General features: G+C 41.0%; 1 protein-coding gene and 1 pseudogene across 2 annotated transcripts in view; both read left to right on the top strand.

Annotated features, from left to right (window-relative positions):
- Positions 1 to 4,143: 4,143 nt before the first annotated feature.
- Positions 4,144 to 12,526, top strand: LOC307075795 (neuronal acetylcholine receptor subunit alpha-7-like; annotated as a pseudogene). The gene is made up of 7 exons: positions 4,144 to 4,254; positions 7,337 to 7,492; positions 10,794 to 10,922; positions 11,520 to 11,615; positions 11,690 to 11,723; positions 12,121 to 12,214; positions 12,271 to 12,526. The product of its transcript is annotated as a neuronal acetylcholine receptor subunit alpha-7-like (transcript).
- A 1,267-nt stretch (positions 12,527 to 13,793) lies between these two features.
- trip4 (thyroid hormone receptor interactor 4) overlaps positions 13,794 to 22,111 on the top strand; it is a 65,463-nt gene continuing 57,145 nt past the window's right edge. The window contains exons 1-11 of the mRNA XM_079736391.1: positions 13,794 to 13,949; positions 14,368 to 14,552; positions 14,689 to 14,816; positions 15,473 to 15,691; positions 15,969 to 16,044; positions 16,925 to 17,030; positions 17,289 to 17,504; positions 17,648 to 17,777; positions 18,216 to 18,403; positions 18,499 to 18,623; positions 18,797 to 18,888. Of these exons, the coding sequence (XP_079592517.1) occupies positions 13,870 to 13,949; positions 14,368 to 14,552; positions 14,689 to 14,816; positions 15,473 to 15,691; positions 15,969 to 16,044; positions 16,925 to 17,030; positions 17,289 to 17,504; positions 17,648 to 17,777; positions 18,216 to 18,403; positions 18,499 to 18,623; positions 18,797 to 18,888 (1,545 nt within the window). The 5' untranslated portion in view covers positions 13,794 to 13,869. The remainder of the gene's footprint in view (positions 13,950 to 14,367; positions 14,553 to 14,688; positions 14,817 to 15,472; positions 15,692 to 15,968; positions 16,045 to 16,924; positions 17,031 to 17,288; positions 17,505 to 17,647; positions 17,778 to 18,215; positions 18,404 to 18,498; positions 18,624 to 18,796; positions 18,889 to 22,111) is intronic.

The following is a 22,111-nucleotide window of genomic DNA, read 5'->3' as shown; positions in this document are numbered from 1 at the left end:
AGAAGGCAAAAGAGTTTATGTATGTTGGCTCAGCAGCGATAATATTAAACGAGAAAATGTGAGCTATGGTAGAATAAATATTGGAGTTCCCGGTGCCTAAATTGTTGTTTGCCTTTACATAAATAAAGATATTTTAACCATCAATTGATGCAGAATTAGAAAAAATAATTGTTAAACTGTGTTCTCAATATTTGTAGGCATTATAAGCCACGAATAACTGCTCTCCAATTATCTCATCACCAGATGTATGATTATGCAAAGTAAGTAGTAAGTAATAAATATCCACTGCGTGAAATTCTCGATAGGTCTATGATAAAAAGCGAGTGTCTTTAATAAAAAAGTGTCCGTGTGTATTTTGCGGGAAGGGGGGGGATGTTTAAGATTGTGCATTTTTACCACCCGTTGAAAGCAAACGGAGCAGACGATGAACGAGAGCTATTCAGTACGGGAGGAGGAGCACAAAGGATCCCAAACTTCTGCCCTGTCCAAGGGCGCAGTGATAGCAGCATCATATATAGAGGAAACTCACTGATGCTTGTCTTTGCCCTGAACTGAGAGAAACAACTGTACACGCAGCTATTCAACGAAAATATGCGCTCCTGGGATAATCTGCTACACATTGCAGTGACTGCCTGCATTTTCAACGGTAGGCCATGTCATGCATGAAATATTAATACTGAGTTGGTAATCAAGGCTAATATCAATTGTTTAAAGTGTTTTTCTAAGATATCTATCTTAATAATGTTTTCGAACTTACTTTGTAAAACTTACCACTGTTATATTTTTTATTTAGGACTATCATAGATGTATAGATTAAATGAACTCTTCATCATATGATATGTCTGCATAATATTCAGGAATGACTCGATCCATAATGTAGCTTGTTACTCAAATAACTTCCCTTTTATTAGGCCTATTGTTTAAGTAGTAGGCTAAGCAACGTGACATCTCATTTAAAATAAAGTCATTACTTATTTCTTAACAACTAATGAATAATATTCTTGGGCGTGCGATACAGTGTAATTTCTATGCTTTTTTAATGTTGTGTTCATGTACAGCGGAAGTACCGCTACTGAATTTACGTGCATCCTAAACAGAAGGCCTACATTTGTTTTGCTAGATTATTAGGGGACAGAGAAGCGAAGCTGCTTGGCCCCTATTGTTTCTGTAACCTTTTTCCTTCCCTCAAATTCTGTAAAAGTCCTACTGCAGCCTATACCGTAAATCGTAAACTTTTGAAATTTTCAGGTATGGTTACCAATAACCCCCTCTACCCATAAACCCAAATTTGTGGTACTGTACCAAAAGGTGACGCTATTTAAAAAAAACTATGAACTAGCCTTATTTCTCCTTATGAGATTGACCTGGACTCAAAATTCTTTCATCACATTAATCTCTAAAATCAGATGCATCTTTTTTACCCTAGTCTTCTGCTCTAAAAATGTTTACTTTTCCCACAATTTCATAGAAAAGCTAAACGTCCACAGTCTCAACCCATTTTGCCTATATGACCATTTTGTTAATGTATAACAAGCATATGGCTATCATTAGGTGGATACCATAAACAGTGCAAATTTTCAGATCTGTAGGCCTACTCTTTTAAGAAAGCCCTTGATTCTCGGTAACCCTTCCTTTTACAGTCTCCTAATTACTAGATATTTACCCGGTAAATAAATGGTAAATCATAGTGTATTACTGGGTAATTACCAATGGTAATAAGAAGATAAATACAGAGGTAGTTACCCGGTAAATACATGCTAAATCATAGTGTATTACTGGGTAATTACCACTGGTAATAAGAAGGCAAATACAGAGGAATTTTCCGGTAAATATATGGTAAATCATAGTGTATTTCTGTGTAATTATCACTGGTAATAAGAAGGTAAATACAGAGGAATTACAGCTGAAGTACTAAGTAAAACCTCCACTATTACCCATCAACTCAACTAAGTACTGTGCAGTTGTAACTGTTTTAGGTTGGTAATAACTCAGATATTGTTGTGTACTTCCTAGTAAATTAGGCAACCAATTCTTAGACACACCCATTAATTCAAGTTACAATTGTAGTTATCCAAGGTTTATGTTGGTAGCAGCCCAAGTTTAATTATGTACTATCTAGAAATTAGCATAGTACTTTCCAATAAATTACTTTTTCTTACAGTTATTATTCATATCTACACCCATTTAGAAAGGGTTGATTCGATTTACCTTAGAAACTATGAAATTACTTACCTGGTAACAACCTCCGCAGGAACAGTTTTCCTCTAGTGTCATGGTACATCTTCTTAAATACTGGGTACGAAGCCGTTTGTTTCCATGGTGTTACCACGTTATTACCATATCATTTGTAATAGATACATTCCATTGTCCATGTAGTCAACACAAACTTGTACCATGTACGTTCTGCAACGTTACCAAGTAAAACACGCCAATTTACCCAGTAAGTAAGCTGAAACTGTACTGTAAAAGGAAGCCTAATTTGTTTCTGTGGTATTACCAGGTTCTTACCATATCATTTATAACAGATTATTCCCTTTTCCATGCAAACAACACAAACTTGTACCACATATGTTCTGCAACGTTACAAAGTAAAACATCACAATTTACGGAGTTAGTAAACTGAAATTTACCTCGGGCAGTGTAAATGTGCGGACCGTGTTGCAAAAAAGGCGTGCATAAAACGGCATATTTGACAGTGTAAAAACGCTCAGTGAGATAGGGCTGTATCTCACTGAGATAGTAGAACGGCTCCAAATAAGCAACAAAGTCAGTAAAGTGTCAATTGTGTTCTCTGTGTTGTTCCCCATTGTTGTTCTACTAAGCAGCGGACGCTTGGTGATGACATATAACGACGTGATGACGTATGTACAAGAGGCAACCGTACTCCGGCCCGTACTACAGTGGGGGTACAGGGCAACTTTGCCTAGTGTGAGTGCGCCTTAAGGTGCCCGGTCACAGCTTGGCTGGCTTCCCTATCTCAATAACGTAGAAGGTTTTGCTGGCTCCCACCTGCACGGATCTGAGCTCCACTAATACTTTGGCCTTTTGGTCTCACTCGGGACAGAGAACCAGCCATTGGGTCTTGCGTGGGCCCACCTCAGACCCATGTAACAGACTTGATCCATCAGAGACTCCTGCACAGTGAATTCGCAGCCATTTGGACTCTTCGCTAGCACATATCTTCAGGATTGCATTGTGTTTTTTTCAGTGCAACTCATATCCCTGAGAAACAGCCCGGAGCCCACCAGGGTATCCCCTGATGAGAAACAGGCTACCACTGGTTGCAGATGCCCAGGCACACATTTGGCTGGAGGCTCCACTATGTCGCCCTTATTCCCTCCAGCGGCGATCTTCCAACCTCTGCTAAATAGAGGATTAATGCTAAATGGTTTGGCTTTGTTTTCCAGGCTTGATGTGTTCTGGCTGGATATGCCTACTAGGATAGGCAATTTATAGAGTAATAGGGAAGCCCCTATTACTGTATAGATGCCCTGTACTTTGCAGACATACAATTTTCTTAAAGGAGGTGTTTACATAGAGAAGTTTGCTCATTGCCTTAAATCAAACTTCAAACTATTGTTTGAAGTTCAGTTTGCAAGTTTGAATAGCATTTGCTGTGACTTTCCAATGTGAAGACAAAGGCAACTTAATGATAACACTTGAACTCATGGTCTAGTCTAAAGTTGTATGTTTAAATCAATAAATGAATACCTATGCATTTAATATATCAATAATTATTAGATTTTAAGAATATTTTTATTGCAGGTGATTCTCTGATACAGTCCACACTGTATCAATAACAACAACAAAGGGTCAAACAAGAACATACAGTTATAAAAATCAGTTGCTGGATTTGATATGCATCAATGTTGAGGAAGTAAAATAACAAGACTCGACTCTAACTAGGGAACAAACCTACAAAATAATATCAAGTATTCCTACTATTGTCCATTATCTAAATCTTTTACTGAAATCATATTTTATGAATATCAGCAAAAAACTAATAATAAAGCGATGCAAACATAGACAAGGTTATTGATTTATTACAACGTGTAAATGCCTCCATGCAAAATCTCTTTTACAAATATCATGCACATCTGCCGTTAACAAATAACCCACCGTTCTATTAGGTCTATTTAAACCATGCCTTTTTCTCAGCCCCACAGTGCAGATGAGAGATTTAATGCAACGTTCCACACCAATGTTTAACTCCTCTGGCTGGTGCTCCTACCTTCCACCAGGTGAGCAGGTTTAGTGCTATTCAAGACACCAAAAGCGCTTTACATACTGTGTGTGTGTGTGTGTGTGTGTGTGTGTGTGTGTGTGTGTGTGTGTGTGTGTGTGTGTGTGTGTGTGTGTGTGTGTGTGTGTGCGGGGGGGGGGGGGGGGGGGGATTTCACACCTCATCCTTTATAGGACACTGAGGCCCCGTCCACACCGGCGAAAACGATCTTTTCCCCTCCGTTTTCCTTTATTGCGTTTCAGGAATATCTCCGTAAAGACGAACTCATTGCGAAAACGCATCGAGCTGTAGAAACACTGTAGTACATATTCAAGCCGCTGGTTCTCCACAAAAAAAGTGGAGCGCATCAAGCATGTGCGCATCAAGCCTGCGGGCATGTATACAAACATTCAGTCGAGGAGGAGATTAAACCTCTTAAATTTAGCAGAAATATTAAATTAATACTTTAATGTACAATTAGTAATTACATTTACCAAGGGGCTGTATTTAAAGCCGCAAAAATATTACAAATCAACAAATAAATAAAAAATTCAATGGAACTCTAACGTCACCCAGCTGGTGGGGGGGCGATGACGTCATCGTTTGCGTTACAGGCGTCCACACGAATCCTCGAGGGCTTGTTCACACTACCTCCGTCCGTCAACGGATCTCATTGACTTTGCATGGGGCGCTCGCAAAATGCATCGTGGGTCCGTCTGTCCATTCGGCTCCGTAGCCTGCATTAAAAAGTTGAGAAATATTCAACTTTTTAGGCGGCGACGGATCCGTCGTACAATCAGATCGGGGTTATGCAAATGCACTCCACGCGACTACAGATTTTTCTAAAGAAATTTGGAATCTATAGGATTGTTTTTAGTCACCTGTTGTTTGTGTCATCTTTTGTATTTATATCCACAAATCGGCTTTGTAGCGGGAAGCGATTTGATTGGCTACAGGCTGCTTCTACAAAGACAAGTCCCCTATACATCAGACACGCCCTCGGTCATCCGTCGATGGACGCATGTAGTGCGAAAGAGGCGTATCACGAAACCGCATAGGTCAGTTTTTATTTGAATCCACCCTGGGACCTGGTTTCAGAAAACTGTGTTTTCGGGCACCGGATCCACCGGATCCGTCTGGGCGGTCTGCCCAAACGCACAAGACTTGTGGTTTCACCAAAAAATCGGCTCTGTGTGGACAGGGCCTAAAGAATCCATAGAGAGGCGTTTTTATGTTTAAGCAGACATTTTACTCAACAACCAAAACTATTTCTTCTTTCTATTCCAATACTATTTCTTCCGATGTTAAGGGGTTGGGCACAGTCTAAATCCTTTTTATTCCTCATTCAAAGTGACATTTTACGTTCACTAGCTCAAGTAGAGCCCTGAGCTAGTGAGTGAAAGGTAATGCTTTAACCACAACATTTGGATGTTGCTAACAGAAAATGGACATTCACGGTAACTTAAGATCTTGCTGAGATGCAAGGATACTAATTACTCTTTTTTTATTAAGCATTTTTAATAGTGCAACCATAACTAGACCAAGTTCCCTCTGTATATATAGTTATTGACAGTTTACCAACTGGAATTGCAGTGGCTATAGCGACTGCACCAGCTTCCACTATCAAAAAGAGTTTGAGAATACCAAGTGGAAATCCACCAGATCACTAGCCAGGAGTCAGGTCACTGGGGAACACACAAATTGTGTTCCCAAAAGTTTTACCTAATTTTCCTTCAGCTTTGTTATTGTTGTTGTTCTTTGCTTTGTCTACCTGGCACGTTCACTTCTCCTCCACAATGACCACAACACTTATTTTTGATTCACCATGAATGGAACTAAATCATAGAAATGAATCATATAAGTTATTGAAGGTTAAAGATTTATTTATTCAAATTGGGTCGAAAAACATTTTAGACAGTAAAAATTAAAGCACAAATTGCCATTTTTGTACTTTGCATCATAACCACAGGGGGATATCAATCCTCTCTCACTTCCTGCTCAGATATTCCTCAGCTCTCTTTCAGTGTAGCAAAGGTAATTGCATCCTTCAATGAATTGTTTAAGTTATTCAAGGTTAAAGATTTATTTATTCAAATTGGGTTGAATACCATTTTAGACAGCAAAGGTAGCAAAGGTAATTGCATCCTTCATGCCTTTTTAATGGCCACTCATCTACAGGAGACCTGACCTCTCCTTCACCCACATAACTTTACATGAACACACATGTTAACAGGCATGTGCGCACACAAACATACACACACATGCATGCACACATACACACAAACTCACCAACCAGGGGCCGGGATACATTCTGCTTTGCTTTTGATATAGATATTTAAATAGACACAAGAATGAAGAATACAAAGAATGAAGCATTAATCCAGACACCAGTAGTGAACACTGTGCTACTTATTCTTCTGAATCACTTACCTTCCATTTGCTTCTTCTCTTTGCATTCCCTTCTCTTGCCCGCCATCTCAATCGATAAAGGGCTAAACCGCTTCATCACTAGATTCATTCTCTATCGATTGCCTTTGTGTCAATGACAGATTGCTGAGTCATTTGAAGCTACTTTCCTCATGACGCCATCAGTAATTGGGCTCCCCACCAAGTAACCAGACCAGATTGGTTGTTTTACATGAGTTGAATGTTGTGAATGTGTCCAATAGATTGGCTTTGGGGGGGTTGGGGTGGGGGAATAAAATAGACCTTAATTTGTCATTTGTTGAAGACAGAGAGGAGAGAGTGAGAGTGGTGGAGATGTAGAACAAGACTGATAAAGAGTGACAGCGATAAGCAAACCTACTCCTTCTGGCTATATCTCAAAGCATATTTTTTTTCTTGTCTCTCCCAAAGGATTTCTTCCCCCACTTTCATCTTATTGGCATATTGGATTGGTGTGTGTGTGTGTGTGTGTGTGTGTGTGTGTGTGTGTGTGTGTGTGTGTGCACCTCAGTTTATGCCTCTGGAGATGTCTCTGCCCTCCATCTTCTATCTGCCCCCCTGATACTTGGGCTTGAATACTCTTAAGCTTTACAATCTCTCTCTCTCTCTCTCTCTCTCTCTCTCTCTCTCTCTCTCTCTCTCTCCTTTGAGGCTGGATGTCTCCAAGAGCACGTGCTATATTGATTTTCGCTGGTTCCCTTTTGATGTCAAGAGGTGTGATTCGAAGTTTGGCTCCTGGACCTGCAGGGGGCTGGTCTCTGGACCTGCAAATGATGGACGTGGACACCACGGGCTACATTTCCAATGGAGAGTGGGACCTTGTTGGTACGTGGCCCACCTGAATGGCTGGAGTCTGACGCTTTGGATAACACATTCAGTTAAAATAGGAGGGATTGGGAGATGTTGGGAAATCTAGACGATGAGCCTATGCCAAAGATGCAGATGTCTCATTCATTCCAATCAGAGGTGCGGTCAAATGCGGTCAAACGAAGGCAAATGTTGGCGAACATTTTCAAACCGTTTTCCATTTGCTTTGCGTTCACTGCGAACGTTTGCAAACAGACACAAACAGTCTGGACTTAGATTTATTATAATTCACGGGAACCTCACCAATCTATGTGTTTTACATTCACGCTACCGTTAGTAGATTGGTTAATTTGAATTTCCAGCATCAGTACGATTTTCTCACTCATCAATATAACAACATAAACACCGGGCTGGGACCATTGCACAGCATGATCTTTCCTCCACTCACACTAAGGTGTCATTTCAAATACAGGCCACATGCACATTGGTATGAAACCCACTGAAAACATCATGATATATAATCTAAGGATGTTTTTAGGGGTCCGAGCAGCGAAGTTGCTTGGCACCTATTGTTTCTATCACGTTTTTTTTTTCCATCAAATTCTGTAAAAGTCATACTTCAGCCTATACCGTAAGTCGAAAACTCTTGAAATTTTCAGGTATGGTTACCAATAATCCCCTTTACCCATAAACCCAAATTTGTGGTACTGCACCTAAAGGTGACGCTATTGTAAAAAATCATGAATTAGGCTTATTTCTCCTCACCAGATTGACCTGGACTCAAAATTCTTTCAGAATATTAATCTCTAGAATCAGACATATTTATAAAACCTTCTCTTATGCCTTAAAAATCTATAGTTTTCCCACAATTTCATATTAAAGTTCCATTTGAGAAATATTGGCCAATAAAGTTGGAGCAGTTAGCCCATTTTTCTTATATGACCATTTTGTTATTGTATAAAAAAAGAACATAAGACTATTATTAGGTGGACACCAATACCCCCCACTACTAATAAACCCAAATTGTGGTACTGCAACCGAAGGTGGCGCTATTTAAAAAAAATATGAACTAGCCTTATTTCTCCTTACGAGATTGACCTGGACTCAAAATTCTTTCATCATGTTAATCTCTAAAATCAGATGCATCTTTTTCACCCTGGTCTTCTGCTGTAAAGATGTTTACTTATCCCACAATTTCATAGAAAAGCCAAACGTCCACAGTCTCAACCCATTTTACCTATAGTTCCATTTTGTTATTGTATAACATTTTTAATATCTTATACAATAATAAAATAATATTTTCAGATCTGTACTCTTTTAAGAAAGCCCTTAATTATCTTGTGAAATGTGTGATTGGAGTTTTCTTGATGGTATGTGCTTACCAATAGACATTTTCACCATGTGAATGAGAGCATTATGAACAAGCTGAACATGACATTCTGTCATTGCCACTCATTTAAGAAACACAACATTGAACTGCACCTGAAATTCATTAGGCAATCAAGATTCCGGCTCAATAGTTTCCAAGAATCTGACTGCCAAGACACAGTATGGCATTAAGGGGAACTTCTTCGTTAACCATTTTTCATTCTCTATCAACTCTGTCATATTTATATTTCTTCCGTTAGTGTTCTTGACAACAAATGATTAATTTCCCCAGAATTTCAAAGTATTTGCTTTTAAGAAAGCCCTTAATTCATATGAGAACTGTTTGCTTGGAGTTTTCTGGATGTTGTGTGGTTATCAATATAAATTTTCCATGTGAATGAGGCTACATTTCAGGTTTGTCAGTGGCTCAATGGGATAATGCCTTGTACTGGTGATCCTTAGTTTGAGAGCTCGAATCCCGATTAGACAATTATGAACATGCTGAACATGACATTCAGCCAATGCTCTGCAGACCAGTCACCTGGAAGCCGAGGCACAGTATGGCATTAAGGGGAACATCAACATCTTTCCTTCATAATTATTTTTCATATTTATATATCTTCCATTAGTGTGTTCCTGACTTTTCATTTTGCCTCGACCCTGTTAATCACCGCATGCGGTTATATTTTGTAATTGGTTTTACTGATATTTAATACCAATATCGTTGGTGATGAAACATTGATGGGTCAGTAAATAGAGTATGTAGCACAAGCAAGCAGCCCAGGTTGTGAGGCTCAGGTGGATCCATCCCACTCCCCACCCAGAACCAACAACACCATACCACACCAAAGGGCAAGACCCTAGACCAGATCAATATTCATCCATTATGTACAACATATAATAAACAAGTTTATTAAAAGGAGAGCCCCTTTAGAGGAACCATCTTGTTTATGAGGGAGTCCAGCTAATAGAGAAATCCTTATTTAAATGCATATGAGCATTTAAACACAAAGACACATACATAACATACACAAAGAGCTCCAACCACACCCCACCTAGTTTATTTCTACCTCTACATTTCTTTGGTGGCATAAGGCCATAGTCCAGTCCATCCAGTATTTTCACAATTTCAGATAATAAACAGATAAGAAAAAAATACAAACTAGTAAATATGTATATCTTTAATAGAGTAGAATAATTAAAGAACAATTTGTATATGCTTATAATCATGCAACATCAATTATTTAAGACACAGGGGCAGTTTGGCTGTAACTGGGTCAGCAGCACATTATATCGTACATATCTCTCGACTGGTCGTTCATTGGTCTCACCGCCACCCCCTCTCTCCTTTTCGTAGCTGAGTATTTTGCCACCACCATGGTCATTGTTGGGCTTTCAGTAATAGCAACAGTACTGGTCCTACAGTGTCACCACCATGACCCAGGTGGAGGCAAGATGCCAAAATGGGTAAGTGGTTTGGAGCAAACTTGAAGCATAACCCAAGGTTAACACAAATTTGTAATCCAACAGACCCTACGGAGACATTGTCAGCCAGCTGCCGGGTGAATAATAAACATGGGCTTGGAGGATGTACACCCCACTGGCATTCGTTTAACAGCCCCCTCCTCTTATTCCTCCTTGATAGAGCACAGTGGTTGATTGATATATATATATATATATATATATATATATATATATATATATATATACAAGACATATTTGTATTCATAGATCAAGGTAGCACGGTACAAATCGGTCAAAATCCCCAGGAACGACAAGTTTCTTCTGTATGCAGCAGTATGTTGTTATTTTATCTTGTTTTTATAGGTAGGGCTGCGTGCTGTTTATTATCCTGCTCCTGATTGATCAGGAGCAGGAGAAGTTTCTGTTTCAAAACTTTGCGTTGTGTTGTTCCAAACACCGTGGTCTACGTATCACTAATTTGCTCCAGTCATAACAGCTCAAGCCTTTTCCTCAACACCGGTTTCCATGGCAATGGCGGTTGTTCTCTCCCTCAACGTCTTCATGCTGCTCATGGCAGAGATCATGTCTGCCTCCTCCGACTCAGTCCCTTTAATAGGTACAGCTCACTCCTATTGTGCTATAGACAGATGCCATCATGTCTGGTAGATGAATGTGATGGAAACTAAGTGCTAGATAATAGACATAAAATAGAATAAAAAGCCCTTATTCCATTTGTTAAATTCAATGTTTAAATATATAAGACATAATGAATGTTCTTACTGGTAGTCTTTTGTGAGTTACTTACTGACAACCCCCTTCAGCAACTTGTGTTAATGCATAAGACGTAGTGGTATGTACTGTATGACTAACATTTACATTTAGGGCATTTAGCAGACGCTTTTATCCAAAGCAACTTACAATAAGTACATTTGTCATAAGAAGGTGAAAATATATATCGCTGTCGGTACAGTGAGGACGTTCATAGAACCAAGTGCAAAGCACTAACAATCACTAGTTTAACCCATTCCCTGTATACAACAAAGATAGCTATGATAAGATACTACATACTAAGTACAGAAATACGACGTACAATAAGTGCATACATTAAGTGCCAGGACGTACAACATACAACAAGTATGTTGTATGTTGACAGACATGGTGGCAAGTGACATACAGAGCTAATATACTCTTCTTATCTCCCTCCATTTTGTAGCTGAGTATTTTGCCACCACCATGGTCATCGTTGGGCTTTCAGTAATATCAACAGTGCCCACCAACATGACCCAGACGGAGGCAAGATGCCAAAATGGTTAAGTGGCTTGGAGCAAACTTGAAGCATAACCCAAGGTTAACACAAATCTGTAATGCTCCTCTTCCACACAGCTCAAGGCCATTACTAAAGCTGCTGATGCTAGCTGCCAGTATCCCGCACCAAGGTTGCACATGTACAGACATATACATTTGACATTAAAGTCCTTCAAAAGCACTTATACCTGCACTATGTTAATTTCCCCATTAAAATTATTCCCTGGATGGATGGACTGGTGGCTATTTCATGTTTAATACTTGAGAATTTCATAGTTCAGATATTCATTTTCTTTAAATGGAGTAATTAGCTGCAGAAGGAAAGTGGCATTACGCAAGTGGAAGTTTGAAAAGTTTAAACTTAGAATTGAATCATTTGTACTTAATGATAAGAACAAGTTAACAGCCTAGAGGTTATTCAATGCTGTAAACTCTTCAGCATAGATTGAGGTCAGCATGCAGACAAACCTAGATCAGCATACAGACACACTTATCCCGATCCTCCCCAGACCTGTGTGGCCCTGCTGAATTGGTGTGCCTGGTTCCTGCGTATGAAGCGTCCCGGGAGGCCAGGGTGCGCCCGTCCTGCCACAACAAGACCACGTGCAGTAGGCTGACCAGCGTGGACCTCAATGCCAGCTCCTCATCCTCCCCCCTAGCCACCAGCAACCTGCTCCACATCGGCTTCAGGGGCCTGGAGACCATGCCTTTCTCCACCACCACGCGTCCCCCGACTCGGGGGTGGGGGGGCGGAGCTGTGAACGCGGCGAACACAACGAGTGGAAGTTTGCTGCGTCTGTCATAGACCGCCACCGTCTTATGGCCTTCTCACTCTTTACCATCCTCTGCACCCTCGACATCCTCATGTCAGCGCCTAACTTTGTGGAGGCCATTTCTAAGGATTTCTTTAACTGAGGCCCGAAGTGGATGTTTCTAAAAATTCTAAAAATTTCTGGTCATGAATCAGAATGCATTTATGTTTCGCTTCTGCAACCTTAATTCCATAAGACATTCAATCGTGAAACCAATCAAATGTTTTAGTTGTTTATGGATAACTTTCCTTTTTGATGTAGGATACCAGTCAGTCTAATAATCATTATGTATGCATGGATTACCAGCAATCTACTGTATGTCTTAGACGGGTCAACTGTATAACATGTATCCAGGTCCACAATATGATACTATACAGTATAATTCTGTATTGCATCATTTACTGTGAAGAACAACATCCTGTACGATAATACTACAAAATGAAATTTCAGTTTTGCATTATATACAGAAATACAAAACACAATCCAGTTATGTATTATAGACAGAGATACAGAACACTAACTGCTTATCAATTACGTTTTTGTGTATGGAGAATGAATTGCAGACATTTGGTTGTTGTTTTCAACATCCATTATTACCCATCGTCCTGTACTAACCTTTTAATGCTCATGTTGAATTTAGTGAGTCACATGTTGCACATTTAATTAATGTGTTTGTTTGTGTGAGCACATGAGCATATCTTCACATAGCCTCTATAAAGAATGTATCTGCTTTACCAATATGGTAATTATCTTATCAAAGACAATATAACCATATAAATAACTTACTAAAGAAAACATCACCCATTATAGACTTATTTTCTTGAAGCATAATCATTTTAAGTTAGATATTTTCTGATTAAAAAGATAAAATACATAAAGCGTTTTAAGCTTTGTAAAGACTGTCTTTGTATGGTTTAAATTAGTTGTTTCCATTTTTTCATCATGAATAAATGTCCTATTTAATGTTTACGTTTTTACATATGTAAAATACCGTTGCTATTTTCTGTGAATAGTGAGCTAACAAAATCTGTTCAAATATACTGACCGTTATTGTCAATAGCCTGACAAAAGCAATATTCACCATATTCAGGATATCTGAAAATGCTTGAAAAACTAACTTTCTTAAGAATGTGTTACTTAACTGTCACCCAGTGACCATACGGAATAGGTACATATTCCCCAACGTACATTACTAGCACATTTATTGTATTTATTGGACTTTTAATATTAAGTCTAATATTTATTCTATATATATTATCATATATTTTCCAGAATATTAAATTTTATTGTTACAGTTTTATTTTGGGAAAGAGTGTCTGTTCGGGGCGGAACTTTCGATGACTACTCTGATTAGACAGGAAGACTTTTTGTGTTGCGACGTTGGATAACTTGCCGGTTGTGAAGAAATATATTTATATTTTACATTTGGTTCTTCTGATTATTGAAATGTCCGATGCTTTGCTTAGCTGGTGTGTCGACCAGTTACACCACAAGTTCGGGCTTGAGGCATGTGATGACATTGTCCGGTAAGTGAAAGATAAGAAGCTGGCTGCTTGTTGTCTGCTAGCTAGTTAGCAGCAGTAACGTTACATTCGAATAGATAAACGGCTACCTTGTGTTCAAATAATCACCACTAGTAACTTTAGGAAACGTTCAACGTAACGTTAGATGTTTATCCATTCCAAAAATAGAAACTTGACTTAAATTGTCTATTGATGCTAACCTTCTTATAAATATGCAATGGTATTGCTTCAGCTTAAACAGCTGTATTGTCTTTCAGGTAAATAGCTTACCCACTATTTAAAGGTTTCTTGCATACTATAAATGTTTATACTACTTGAGATTAATTATGTTAGCTGTCAGAACTGATAGAAACAGTGTAGCTCATTGGCAATACTTTGATTGTTTACTACCGTCCATAAATCGTATCATTGTGCTTTTCAGATATATTTTAGACATTGAGACTGCAGAAGAGATAGAGGAATATGTGGGAGACCTGCTCCAAGGAACAGACGGGAGAAAGAGACATTTTATTGATGAGCTCCTGATCCGATGGCAGAGGACCCAGAGGCTCGTCACAGACAACAACCCTGCTAATTTTCTTCCAAAGGAGTCAGGAATGGGAGATGGTTAGTAGTATCCATGAATACTAATCTAACATTGACATTTAAATGTTTTAATGATTATTCACGTTAAGGCAATTTAACATTCACTGACACATTTATGTTCTACACAGTAGTACTGACACAAATTATTTTTGCCCAGATGTTTTTGACCTAACCAAAGACTCTCAGAAAAAGAAGAGAAAGGGCCGGAACAAGCAGGAGGTCATAACTTTGAGCCCAGCTGAACCTGAACCAGAGGCTGTCAGGACCCCCATTGACCTCATAAAGGTAAGTACAGCTCACATATATAAATCATCCTTCCTTGAAAAGTTACGATATTGTTTCACCTACATTAATTATGGATTACAACAACGGGACACAACAATGGAAGAATTATCCATTCACAATGTTTGCATGCATAGCTGCATAAAATGTTGTCGTAGCTTTGATCCTTACTTAAGAAGCCCTTTTTACTGTCATTCATGGTAAATATTTGTTGAAAGAGATTTGAACATGGCAAGGACCATATAGTTCACTGTTCAAGGAAAGTACAACTAGTAAAACCCAGTCACTGACGTTTTAATCCATCAATTCAACCAAGTCACGTCTTGGCGTGCTCCCAAGGGCCCTATTCTATAAGAAGTGCTAGTTTTATAATTAACTAGTTCTTCTTATTTTGTAGTTAGCAACACTCAAATACAACATCTGATCCAAAGTATTTTCCTTTACTGAAATAAAAAGCTTTTTTTTTGAGTGTGTGTGTGTGTGTGTGTGTGTGTGTGTGTGTGTGTGTGTGTGTGTGTATATAAGACCTGTCCTGCCCCAGAGGAGAGAGCTATCAATCTATCTGCAAATGGTTTTAAGGAGGCTGCCAGCTTCAATACATACAAACACTTTCCACCATTGCTGACACTTCTCCTCTCCGCCATTGCTTCCATCCACAGGCCCAAGAAGGCAGCCTTACCTCCTCTTCTAAGAAGAAGAACAAGTTTGTCAATCTCTACGCTAAAGAGGGTGAGGGCAAGCTGGCCGTCATGCTCCCAGGGCGCCATGGCTGCGAGTGCCTTGCTCAGAAGCACAACCTCATCAACAACTGTCTCACCTGCGGGCGCATCGTGTGTGAGCAGGAGGGCTCAGGCCCTTGTCTCTTCTGTGGAAACCTGGTGAGTGAGAGGCCGGGGGGTAGGCAGAGAGAAAAGGAGAGAAACCTAGTGAGGGAGAATGAGAGAGAGTGCAAAGAAAAATAATAACAATTGTAATCTAGTTACCATGCATTGTTGTTATTAGCAACATGATTGTATGTTTGTTGCTTTTGTACCCAAAATGTACTTCACTAAATTAATATATCAATATTATATTGTGATGGTATTAATGTGAATGTTATTCTGTTTATTTATATTCATTTGATTTGATTACACCTTCACTCACCCACAAATAAAGGTGTGCACCAGAGACGAGCAAGAGATTCTTCAGCGGGACTCCAACAAAAGCCTCAAATTGCGAAAGAAACTCATGGGTGGGTGAAAACACTAGCATGAGCTCAATTGAGGAGGACGAACCTGAAGAGTTTAAAGTGTAATTCCAGCGAAAATTGAACCCAGGGTCTTTTTCGGCATGAAAACATGTAAAATGAGTCTAGAGCTTGCCTGGAGAAACGCTCACAGCCCAAATGGCTTCCATGCTATTGGCTAGGGGCATAGCGAACACTTCAAAACTGCATTTTTTTTACCACAAATATTGCTCAAAATAGCAACAGACTACTGCAGTAGCATGACTAGGGTCCCTACACATAAAACGAAGCATCAACAACTTTGTTAGCGTACCGGGAGTTTATTAAAAAAGACTGTTTTACAAGTCTGTGCCTTACCGGTAGATCCATGTTTACAGGAAGGCCAACGAATTTAAAACAACCAAGTATCAAGAAGATTGTTAAGTAAAATTATCTATTATACAATTTACGGTAGCCGGTAATCGACTTGTATGGACTTCCTGTAAACATGGACCTACCGGTAAGTCACAGACTTGTAAAACAGTATTTTTTATTAAACTCCCGGTACTTTAACAAAGTTGTTGATGCTTTGTTTTATGTGTAGGGACCCTAGTCATGCTACTGCAGAGGCAAGGTGCTATTTTGAGCAATATTAGTGGTTAAAAAAATGCGGATTTGGAAGCGTTCGCTATGCCCCTAGCCAATAACATGGAATCCATTTGGGCTGTTATTGTTGTTCCAGGCAAGCTCTATACTCATTGATCAACAAAAAAAAGGGTCTGGAGGGCTTATTTTATGTGTTTTCATGCTGAAAAAGACCCTGGGTTAAATCTTCGCCGGAATTACACTTTAAAAGGCTGATGTTTTACTTTATGTTTGTCTCATGGTGCTGCGCTGTGTCTTTTAGAGTCCTCAGACAGAGATTATCTCCCACACCAGGAAGCTCGGATGAACGCAGGCTTAGAAAAGGCGCTCCAACATAAAGACAAACTTCTGGAGTATGATAAGAACAGGTATTGTGGAACCCATAGTGCTATTATTATCACCATTGATGTTGATTTATTTGCTTCTGTAATAGCAACAATTGTGGGGGTTATAGAATCAGAAGAATGGCTGGGCTACAATGCCTCTGTCATACATTTAAAACAGAACATGTTGGGGATCGTAAAGATACGTTGGTGTTAAACCTATTACAAAGTATCAAATTGTTTATGTTCATTCGTTCATCTATTCATCATCATGGTCTTGATGTGTTACTCCTGTGTTGACAGTGTGAGGAGAACCCAGGTCCTGGACGATGAGTCTGACTACTTTGCCACCGATTCCAACCAGTGGTTGTCACCAAGTGAACGGGAGAAGCTGAGGAGGCAGGACGAGGAGCTACGGGAACTGCGCCATGCTTCGCGAAAAGACAGGAAGATCACCCTGGACTTTGCTGGTAGACAAGTTCTTGATGAGGGAGAAAACTTTGGCCAGTACTACAATAAGTGAGTACAGATATCCAGCTTACTTTTGATTTCGGGATCATGATTTCATCTTGATTAAGTCAAAGCATATGTGTTTTTCTGGACAAATACAAATTGTTAGAAAGACGGGTAGACTTTCCTCTGACAAAGTGTAATGGTTGCAGGCTGGATGAGGCTGTAAAGGCAATAAGCACGGACTCTTTCCTGAAGTCACCACGGCGCTTTGTGGACCGCGGAGAGCAGCAGCCCCTCGGAGGGTTGGTCAACCCTAACATTGTACAGGCGGCTCCTCGAGTGAGTGACCAGTCACCTTGGTTACAGGATTGGATTCATTTTCTGTTGCATTTACTTTAAATTGTTTTTGAACCGTGAAAGACATTTGGAAAAAAAAATCCTTACTTTTATAAATAAATCCACCAATGCTTCGTATTGTCTCCACTTAAAGGGCTCATGTCATGGCTCCAGTGTGATTAGCTGGTACACGCCGTTTGGCACAGGGGAGGAATGATTTTCATAGTGACAAGTGGGTGTGTCCACCTAGATGTATGAAGTACCAGCTAATCACACCCACCCCTGGAGCCATGACATGAGCCCTTTAAAGAGATGTTTTGATGCAAACCAACCAAATTGATGCACTTGACCGTCCACAATTTGTATTTGCTTTTATCATTATGATAAGCTTTCACAAGCGATATTTCCACTAAAACACTGACCAAGTTTGTGTTTTCCCAGTGGGTGGACGTAGGGGGCAGCTCCATGCGGCAACCAGAGAAAGGTTTGGCTTTACTGGAAGACAAAGCTGGGCCAGAGCGATCCAGGCTGAGACTCCAGGACCGAGAGCTGCAGGAGATCTCTGATGGAGGCTGGTGCCTAAGCATGCACCAGCCGTGGGCTTCGCTGCTGGTCAAGGGCATCAAGAGGTGAGCGGAACCGCAGCCTATCCAAATACCAACACATGGCATATGACATTCACATGTGCTTATGGGTACAAAATGTGCCACATTTTTCATTTTAGAATGGAGGGGCGAACTTGGTACACGTCCCACAGGGGCCGTCTATGGATTTCCGCTGCGGCCAAGAAGCCAACTCCTCAGGAAATAGCTGAGGTGGAGTCCATGTACTGCCAGCTCTACAAAAAAGGTACGCTCGCTCATGCTCACTACAGACGGTCTAGTTCTAGCGTTTTTACTTTGAGCTAGCTCATTCTTAAGCGCCCAGAGGTTTTGGGTGTCAATGTGTGGCTACTGGGACCGTTTCTCCAGAGGTTATGCTGTGTAAAGGTGTTGACCACTGTCTGTTTGTCATCACTGCAGAGCCCAGGTTTCCCAAAGACTACCCTACTGGCTGCCTGCTGGGCTGTGTCAACGTCTCCGACTGCCTGACCCAGGATCAGCTCAGGGAACAGGTATGTAGTTCTCTGTTGGGGTTATCATATCTATTATACATATGTCAATGCAAAATCCCAATCAACCTCTGTTTGCATGAAGGAATGATCCAACCCGTATCAGTCTTCAATAGAAAGACTTTGATGTTTATCAGTTGAAGTTTATTTCAACTTCCCCCTCCCACATGTTACTCATGTGACATTTTATTTTCCCAAATCACAACCTCCTTCTGTTTATTTGTATGCCCACAAAACAATCATATTCAGAGTAATTTATTCATCTATAAGAAAATAATTTGTCACAATCGCTCTGCTCAAGACAGAAAGATAAGACTGAATGTGCATGTACCACAAAACGTGAATAAATATGGTTGCAGTACAGCTCTCCACCAGCAGAGGCCACTCTGCACCTGTGACAAGCAACTCCCATTGTAAGCATTCCACAGTGGAGGCAATTAGCCTCCCAAAGACCCAACCGCTAGACTGCAACTGAAATTCATTTTCCATTCCTGCTTCTCACTTCCCTTCTTCCCCCAAAACGGTGCAGCTACTGCCAATCTCCTTTTAATTACGTCCACGTCCATCAAATACAGAGGCTGTTGCTGTTGTTATGCAATCTGTGGTGCGGATGCAGGGAAACGCCGGGTGTCTGAGACAGACTTGAGACCTCATGCTGATTAATAGCAGAACAATAGTGTGCCGCTGCTTTCCGCCCGCTTCCAATCTCCTGCCCGCTGTGTCTGCTCGGAGACCATACAGCATTGCAAATCAGTCCTCTCAATCTGCCTGTCTAGAGTAGGGACACGCCAAACCATGGAAAAAGACTAACTGCAGTCAGCTGTTTAATAGTTCCTGGAGTGTGTGTATGCAGATTATTGAATAAAACGTTATTTGATCAAATAATTTTTCTCCCAATGTCTCTGGACGTTGCGACATGGGCTTTGTGCATTAGATCTCCTTCACTTGCTGCTGGGTGTAATTGTACTGTTACTGCTTCGGCTTTTTGAACGACTGGGGTTTCCCCTTTTGTACCCAGCCCTCAATCTCCCCTCAACCACTCATTCCACCCAGGGCTGTAAAATCACATTCACTGGTGTGTGTGTGTGTGTGTGTGTGTGTGTGTGTGTGTGTGTGTGTGTGTGTGTGTGTGTGTGTGTGTGTGTGTGTGTGTGTGTGTGTTCACTAGCACGGAACAGTCATAAATAACATCCCCTTCCCACACAAGGCTCTACAAAAGAAGATAAAAGGCACCATAGAAAAACGCAGAGAAAGAGGTCATCGAAGAAAATGCAGGCGCAGATCTAGACTCCACCACAGAGCGTAATGGCAGCTCACTGCAGCAGGCGCTATGGCCACGGCCGTTTAGCGTTTAGTGGCTCAAGCTCTCCGTGCATGTCAGTGTGTGGGGGTTGGGGACAGAGACATGTGTGCTGTGCTAATGCTGGGGAGAACGCAGGCGTTTGGCATGGCTGGGCGGGAGTTTAAGGCTGTGGATTTACTGTCCTGCTGGCAGCTGCGGCTGGTTAAAGGGGTCCACTGAAAGACACGGCCATCATTTTCAGAGCCCTGAAAATCACATTGGAATAGCGATTAGGGTGTTATTTATGGATGGGAGCCTGGGAAAGTCCATACATGTATACAATGTGTTAACACACACCTAGTTAACATGTGTGTGTGTGGGTGTGTGGTTGTGTGTGTGTGTGTGTGTGTCTTTTAATTAATCTGCTCTCTCTGTATGCCATATCGAATTCCCCACTGTTTGCAGATGAAGTGGGCAAAGGGACGTGATTCGGATTCAGTCGTGTATGTGAATGTCAGCAGTAGTGGGCATCGGGTGCTGTAACAGCAACAGCCCTTTAGAGGCAGCGATGCACTCTTGAGTGTGCAGCAGAGAGCTGATAACCCTGCTGACAGATAGTGCAGAGAGACCACCCCAGGCATGGCAGGATATCCATCTGCTCCGGCCGATCCTTCCCCTCATTAGAAACTGACTGGTGTATTGATCCATTCTCCCCCTAGTCTCTCGCTCTCCTCCCCCATCCCCAGTGTCCCATGCTATACTAATAATTGGCCAGCCATTATGATACGTGCCTGTCCTAACCCCCATCCAACCCCCTTCACTTCCCCAGTGCTCACTCAACAAAGGGTCCAGATGTACGCATAGACATATGCGTCAATCTTTTTGATCTCATCAAGGTAAAAATGGATCACATCAGACACGCGTCACACGCCAATATATATACAACTTGCAGTATTTGCTTTCCAATCCCACACACTATCCTCCACTCTGAATCCCGGCCCTTCTGCCTCGTTAAAGGGACGAGCCGACATCCTAAAAAATAGGTGAAAAAAATTGAGTCATCCGGCAGGTTCATAAATCCATGTAACGTTGGAACTAGGCCCACAGAGACCCATACACGGCTTTTCTCAATGCCGTGGAATGCTCCGTTCACTTGCATGGGCCTTCCTGACTGCCGGCGGTGAATTATTTTTAAGCATATAATGACCACTGTCAAGGAAAGTGGATTTTTTGCCTTGTCTTTGGTATCACTCCTCAAGTATTCCGGTAACTTATCAACCCCAGCGAATTCGGTTGCTAAGCGACGTCAACGTCTTTGGCAGACTATTTCTCTGCTGATCAACTGTACGAATCGCAATTGTTAAAAGAAACACTGTGTGTTTCTTGTTATTTTTTCGTTAAGGCAAGTAGCCGTCTAATAAGTGGGATAATGTATAGAACGTCTCTGGTCCGATTCGCGTCGGTGTCCTTTCGGGGCTTATTTTCCCGATAATGACCGGCGTTCTATACATTATCCCTTACTTAATGACCCTCGCATTGATTGTGTCTAACCACACCTTAATAAAAAGGGCATTGTTGTTGCAATTCTTCTCCTACTGATGGTGCTACCAAGTATATACTCCAGCACGGCACGCTGTTGTTTTGTTGCCACGGGTCAGAGTCCACCACTCTGCAGAAGACATAACGCTGGAGGGGGGGGGGGGGAAAGATGCTGCTACTGTTTGCCTTTTAATGGAGCCTATAGTGGTGTATTGATTGAGTTCTGAAAGTCCATAGGGACGCGTGTTAGTTGAAGTGTGCTGGTTTGTGTGTTAGTGTTTGTGGTCGGTGCGTGCCCTGGTGCTATCAGAGAGCCCTCTGAATCGTCCAATGAGAGGTACTGACACACAATGGCAGAAGCTTGCCATAAAATAGGTCTTCTTTACCGAGTCGGAACTAGCAGAT

The sequence above is a fragment of the Pollachius pollachius genome, assembly GCF_949987615.1.
Source record: "Pollachius pollachius genome assembly, chromosome: 5".
In the NCBI taxonomy this organism is placed as follows: Eukaryota; Metazoa; Chordata; class Actinopteri; order Gadiformes; family Gadidae; genus Pollachius; species Pollachius pollachius.
This window is presented reverse-complemented; position numbering and strand designations above follow the sequence as displayed.